The sequence below is a fragment of the Nanorana parkeri genome, unplaced genomic scaffold (assembly GCF_000935625.1).
Source record: "Nanorana parkeri isolate BGI_ZX_2015 unplaced genomic scaffold, ASM93562v1 scaffold36, whole genome shotgun sequence".
NCBI lineage: Eukaryota > Metazoa > Chordata > Amphibia > Anura > Dicroglossidae > Nanorana > Nanorana parkeri.
The window spans coordinates 872,475-879,678 of NW_017306304.1; the positions used below are offsets into that span (position 1 = coordinate 872,475).

At 41.8% G+C, this 7,204-nt stretch overlaps 1 protein-coding gene across 3 annotated transcripts in view; it reads right to left on the minus strand.

The window, feature by feature from the left end:
- AP1AR (adaptor related protein complex 1 associated regulatory protein) overlaps positions 1 to 7,204 on the minus strand; it is a 43,427-nt gene that overhangs the window by 22,814 nt on the left and 13,409 nt on the right. For 2 of the 3 annotated variants that reach the window (XM_018570015.1, XM_018570001.1), the window contains exons 2-3: positions 3,886 to 3,934; positions 1,046 to 1,072 (exon numbers count right to left, since the gene is read on the minus strand). In XM_018570015.1, the coding sequence (XP_018425517.1) occupies positions 1,046 to 1,072; positions 3,886 to 3,934 (76 nt within the window). Of the gene's footprint in view, positions 1 to 1,045; positions 1,073 to 3,885; positions 3,936 to 7,204 lie in introns of all 3 variants that reach the window. The other variant, XM_018570007.1, reaches the window with a different exon arrangement.

Below are 7,204 nucleotides of genomic sequence, written 5' to 3' on the forward strand. Positions count from 1 at the left end.
AGCCAAACGGTAGATTTTTCAGGTTATTGCTTAACCACAAGCAGTATTACTATAAATTCCCTATAATATAGCAAATCATCACTTCTTGAGTACAGGTTCCCTTTTAGACATGGCTTCTCTAGCCACACTGAAGACAATGCAGATAATCACAGATCGGTATCAATCAAAACAGGACTGTCACGAATGTCAACAAGTGTGGAAAATCACCCTAACAGAGATACAGAAAACAAAAACCTAACAGAAGCCTTAACCGTTTCTCACTGTTTTCAAGATTTAAAAAAAAAAAACGAAAAATGTTTTTTTAAAAAGAACGTCCGTTTTACCCACTAAAGTTTAAACGGCAACCCCCCAAAGTTTACATTAAGATAACATTTCCTCTATAGCTATAAATGAAGGTCAGGCAGAAGGTGTCAGCATAGTGACAACCAGAAAAAGCACACTTATTATTCTTATTCCAAAGGTGACATACGGTAGCAGTGTTAAATTTGAGAAAACAAAATGTCTGGAGGTACTAAGTTGCAATGGCAACCGGAATGTTTGGGGCAAAGTTTTACAATGGACACTTAAATAGTCTTTTTACATATAAATTATCAACCTAATGTAAATTTGTTTTGTGTTAATAAGTTGTCTATGACAACATCCATATGGTCCATGGTAGCCAGAAATCATATCATCTAGGCTTTAGGTCACATAAGGAAGCAGCAGTATTACTTTCATATGGGAAACAAATGTTTATTTAAAATAACAATTTGATTTGGCTTATTCATTTATGGGACATGAGAGTTTGGTTCACAAGTCCACTTTAGGATCCAGATAAGGCTGTGACATTTTATTATGTTTTCACAGATAATAATAATAATATTTTACAAGCATTGTCTACAGTTTATAAATAATCATTACAAACACATTCATCAAATGCTCTAATTTCACAAATAATGGATTAATATACAACGCATAAAAGCTGCCATATCACAAAGAGGGAGATTTGAAAACTATACAGTCTTGTTCTTTACCTACAACCTCAGGCATCTTGGAATCTACTTACCTCATCACTTTCTACAAGATTTTCAAACTGTTTAAAGAAGAAAAAAAAACATGCATGTGGTTAACCTCAATTGAAAAAAAATCCATATTCAAAATATATTCAATGTTATCCGCTCTAAGGCTCCATTCACACTGAGCGACACATAGCTCGAGCGGATTTCCGCGCAGCCGGGATAGCGCAACTGTTCCAGCGACGATCGCGCGACCTTTACCGTCAGGCAAAACAAATGACAAATGCACTCAACAATTTGTCACCGGCTATACAGTAAGGTGCACACGAAATGGGCTTTGAACCTTTACCGTCAGGCTGCATGCAAAAATAGAAAAATCGGGCGACATCCACGGAAAAAAAAAAAAAGAGTCCTGCACAAGCGTTAGGCGAGCTCCATAGAAAACCATTGGACGAGCGACTTCTCGCGATATGGCGCGGGAAATAAGCGCGCTATCACAACAGAAATAGCGGGATTAAACGCTCAGTGTGAATGGGCACTTAGTGAACATCCCAAGACCTCCCAATACATAAGATACTTATACCTATGAATAATAGCATGAATGTACATGATAAAACACAAAATTTAACAAGAAATACACCTGAGTGGTTGACTGAAACTGGGATACAACACAGGCTTAAACTACTAAATGCAACTAAAGCATTAGGACCTGATAATCTACATCCCAAGGTACTCAAGGAACTCAACAAGGAGATAACGAGACCATTGTTCCTCATTTTTAAGGAATCCGTAATGGCTGGTAGAGTGCCAAGCGACTGGAGAAGGGCTAATGTGGTACCTATATTCAAAAAAGGGTCAAATGCCAAACGGGAAACTATAGACCAGTTAAGTCTGACATGCATAGTATGTAAACTGTTAGAGGGAATTAAGCAACATTATTAACAAACTGTTTATGGTTAGCTCGGTAACAAAGACCAGAGAGCACCACCACAAAGTGGTAGAAAAAATATTTCTACGCATGTGGCGCAGGGGGTTCTTCACAGTTAGAGCGGTTAGGGTCTGGAACTCTCTGCCGCAGGAAGTGATCTCAGCTAAGAGTGTGGAATCATTCAAGAAATTCCTGGACGAGCTCCTTGGAGACCAAAACATAAAAGGGGTACAAGTACTCTTAAGAGCAAAATCACACATGGACTCATATACACGCACACACCTGATCAAACATAAATGCATACACGCAATAGGTTGGACTTGATGGACTTATGTCTTTATTCAACCTCAAATACTATGTAACTATGTACTATGAGAACTCGTTTGATATAGGTTTCCTGCTAACTACAAGCAACTGACATGGAAGATAAAACACAGACAGTATTATTTTTAGCTTCATCCTCAGCTCAGAGGATTTCGCCAACAGAAAAAAAATGAGATGCAAAGAAATTTACATACATCTAAATAGCAAACAAAAGCTCAAGAGCAGCCTTTCTCAACCAAGGTTTAATGGGACCCTAGAGTTCCTCCTGAGGATGGCAAGTGAAGCTTGAGCAGTGGAGGATTGATCTCCCACATACACTGACCATCAATGCAGGCAGGCAAGTTTCATGGGTTATGTCATGCGTCCCTTCCACACTGACCACCAGTGTCATGGGTCGCTTCCACACTGACCACCAATGTCATGGGTCCCTTTTACACTGACCACCAATGTAATGGGTCCCTGCTACACTGACCACTAATGTCATGGGTCCCTGCTACACTGACCACTAATCTAATGGGCTACTTTTACACTGACCACCAATGTCATGGGTCCCTTTTACACTGCCCACCATTGTAATGGGTCCCTTCTACATTGACTTGTAGCTTCTTTGCTGGTGTCTATGGTTATTTAACGACAGTGGTTGTGGCTGCATCCTGCCTGTTTAGATGTATACTACATTGTTTAAGTGACTGTCAAACTGTTAATGTAGCAGTGGTCAAAGTTTAGGTCTAATAGTCAAACATTTTGTCACTGCAGCACTGATCAGTCTATAGGTTTAAAACACAGGCTAATCTTCCTGCACTGCCTGTCTATCTGCTCTCTGCATAAAGCAGTGGTCACTCCCTGGGTATAGTGGAAATCTTTTATCAACTGTAGTAATAGTCAGTGCTTAGGTCTAGCCTTTGTCAGTCCCTGCTGGCCACTGCCTGTGTCTTGTTGTGGTGGTCATTAGGATGTCTAGTGATATACTCTTCCAACCAGAGGTAGAAAAGATACCTGCACGGTCGTCAGGCAGAGAGTATCCCTCATGGGCGACCCAAAGAGCCAGAAAAATTGCTTATAAACAGGAAAAGGGGGGGAGACCTTCTAAAAGTAAACATTAAGGGCAAACCCAAACTGAAGGATGAACGCTAAACCTTTGTAACCACATTTTTGGCTGAATATAGTTTAGTGTTTATTAAGATGCATGCAGGTGTTTGTAATATGGATTCAGTCATTGGTCCTTAGTTTTACAGTCAGTAATCTGGCTGCTCACTGAACTACTCACTCTCCTCTTCCCCATCCTAGGTAGGCTTGAAAGAAAAAACACAACATTATTCTATTCTGTGACTGACTAGAGTCATGTAAGGTACAGAGCTGTGTAAACCAACATGAAATGGGAGAAGAGGAAGAAAGCAGGAGTAGCACAGTTATGGAGCAAGTTGGCCAGGCAGGTGACTACTAGACCCCGGATATGGCACCTACCATTCACAGGGTAAAAAAGATCACAGGTCTGACTAGATTTGCCATTATGAGCTAGCACACATTAGAAATATGCATTTGAGTATATATATAGAAGACACATCTAGCAGTCCTTTTGGGAATGCTTAATACTGAACATTCAGCAAGGAGCACACATTTACGAAAACAGACATTTACCTCAATTGTAAAATGTTCTCCTCCTGAACAGTTTCTGAAATATTTAGATCTGCAAGAAAACACATGAGAAATAAACCCTAAAGTATATGTAAACCCCAACAATGAACTTTTCTTATTTGCTCTCTTTTGGTCTGTTTAAATATAAAATTGCCAGTCACCGCTCCCTGCAGGGATTTCCTGCTTCCCTCTCCATTTCGCTAGTGCTGACTGGAGGAACGGATGGAGGAGGGGGTGGGCACAACTGGCTCTGCTTCTAGAGAGGTAGAACCCACTGTCAATCAGCCAGGGGGGTGGATCTCAAAAGTATTCTCGGGATCCGTCCCAGTTGCGGCTCTGCGTTCTCAACATATAGCAGGCAAGGTGTTTTGGGTCACCGGAGGACATTAGTATATATCCTCCTATGACCCTGAAGAGAACTATGGCCAAAAAGGGTTAGGCCATAGTTCTCCTTTACTTTGTGCATGCCCATATATTTAGTGTAAAAATGATTCAACAAAGTCTGATGCTTAAAAAATGATATCACACTAGTGCAGAGTGTATTTAAAATAGTGGAGTGGTAAAGTTCAAAGTGAATCAAAGGGTCTAAGGGAGTGTGCTAAAGGTGTGTGCTCCAGCAGGCACTCCCTTAATGCCTATTATTGTAACTATATCTAAATTTCCAGATGACAAAGTTCCACAATTCGCAACCAACGTATTATTGAACAGAATGAAATTGTTATGTGATAAACACCAAATATGAGTAAGAAGAAAGTTGAATGACAGAATCTCTTCCTCTATTCACTGAAATGAATGCATTGTGGGATCATAGCAAGAGAAGTCCTGAGAATGGTGGAGAGCGCTGAAGGGGACGGGCCAGCAGTGCAACTTTTCTCAGTAGCTGCTGAAAGACTCTTCTCACCGCACCTTGAGATGCAGGATGATTTTTGCAAGAAGCAGCTGAAACTACGGGCACATACACCAATACGCATGTCTAATGTGTTTTGGTGCTCCATCCCAAAAAAATATTTGGCTAAACTTCAGCTTCAACTCTATGTCAGCATAGGTCACTACCCCCAGTCTTTCAGATGTGTATTCCTCAAACGTAATGTTTTATGACAGGCTTTTTACAAATGGGCCCATTTTAAGGGTTTTGAGGACCCTGCTAATGGAGGTTTATAACATGTCTGCATTCCTTTGTAAGCTCTCACACAGGGCCCTCCTTACCATCTTGTCTTGAATTGTATTGCGATTGTAATGTCTTCCTTATATTGTAAAGCACTGCGCAAATTGTTGGCGCTATATAAATCCTGTATAATAATAATAATAACTGTCAACGTATCCTAAGTTGGACTGTTTTCTTTTGTTCATTGTGTTACCTCCCATGAATGCCTAGCACAGGCATGAGATCTGACCATTTTTCTTCAGATGTTGATTTGCAAATTTTGGGAAAATAAGGGTGACACTGTGTTCAGTACTACCCCCGTCTCAATCCACGCAGGTTGGGGTTCTTCAAACCTCATTATCGCCACAATCATCATGCAGCATTTAAATAAGCCTGCATCAGACAAACCTTTTACATATGGAGGTGTAGTCTTCTACTAGAGGTGTAGACACTGATAAACTAGAACACCAACTTTTAAATTCACTACTGGATTGATTGCCTCATTTTCCCTACAGCCCACTGGCGGAACTACCAGGGTCGCAATTGCCACCGGGCCCTGGTAGTTCCGCCAATTTGGGGGGGCCGTCACCCAGTGGCATAACATGCGGGGGCCCGTGGCCCAGCGAGATTCGGTCCGGCGCCAGCAATGACCGCGTCCCCTCCGTCCTCCCCCCCTCTCCCATTGCAGGTGGACTCGGCCGCCGGAAGCTCTTCTTCAAACAGCGTCGGGTGCAAGGCAGAGGCGGAAGTACCGCCGGGGCGGGACCGAGCCAGCGCGCAAGGAGAGGAGGAGGAGAGGAGCCCGCTAGTACGAGTGGCAGGACAGGGGAACGAATGTTGGGGGCGCAATCCGCTTGGCCGCCCTGCAAGTGAGGCAGAGAGCCACACAAACAGCCGATAAGAAGGATCGGATTTTAAACATACAGCAACCTATACAAAGGGCGCATTTTCTCAAGAAAACTGGTAGGAATCTATGTTAAGGTTTACCAAAAACATTGCAATATACACATTATACAGTTGTCCTGCAAAACAATATGGGATACAACCCATTTGCAGTATTCTACAACCTAGCCACGACACTTACCTTGCCATACAAAATTCATAACAGAGGCTTGAAATATTCAAAAGGAAAAAACGTAAAAGCAAAAGTATTTTAATGAACGTTATCAAATTGCTGTGAATTTCTGAATGAAAAAACAGACCGAACATTAACGTGGTCCACATTAAACCTCAACCTAATCAAATGCAACGCTTTTTGGAAAATCAGCTAATGAACCAACACAGGGTTAGGGAACGTTCAGAAAGAACCACATTAATTAATAAAAGCTTTTCATGAATCATTTATGAGTTTTGGTCTGAGCTGCAGATAGATATCTGACTATCTCAGTAAAATACGTAACCATTACCAGTTTTACTATTCAAATCAAACTACCACTGGGGCAACTGCACGGCAGATTAATGGCCAATTTACACACTGTGCATGTTTTCCAACGCACATCCATGGTTCAAAAAAGCAAATGTCTGATTTTTATCCAGAGCTGAAGTTCAGGAGCCTTTGTTTTGTGCATATATATGCGTCTCAAAAAATGAATGGCAACAAACCTAGCGCATACAATGGCTGGACAATTCCTGGTCGCCATATCGTCATGGCAACTGAGAAAAACTCCCTTGCGACCGAACATTGACAGTTATTACTGGTGGGAAGCCAGGTGCTGAAATCCCACAGCTATTCTTCTTAAGTAATGCCGGCACTGAGGTTTCTTTATTTCCTGTGGTTATACTGTAAACTGTGTCTGAAAGAGGTGGAGGACGGTCTACTAATAAGTGGCACTGGGTGCAGTGTATTGTAGAGGATTCAGTGGAGCCTGTCAGGTCATTGGAAGCTGAATCTCCATGTAAAGCCAAACTAAGAGCAGTGTAGTACAAAGTTGGTACTGGACTGGGTACAGTGTTACATTGTACATAGCACAGATTGGACTAGGCCCAAAACTAAAATGCTGCCCTGTGCAATGCCACCCAAGAGCCCCAAAAGAGGGATCCCCATCAGCCAAGTAGGTGAGTATGTGTCATGGGCCGCTTTCCAGACTTCTGTCACTGTATTATTTTCACAAACATAGGATCTGTGATTATAAATGTATCTTTCACCCATATTTTAGGGAGACCAGCATGTAACGGGGG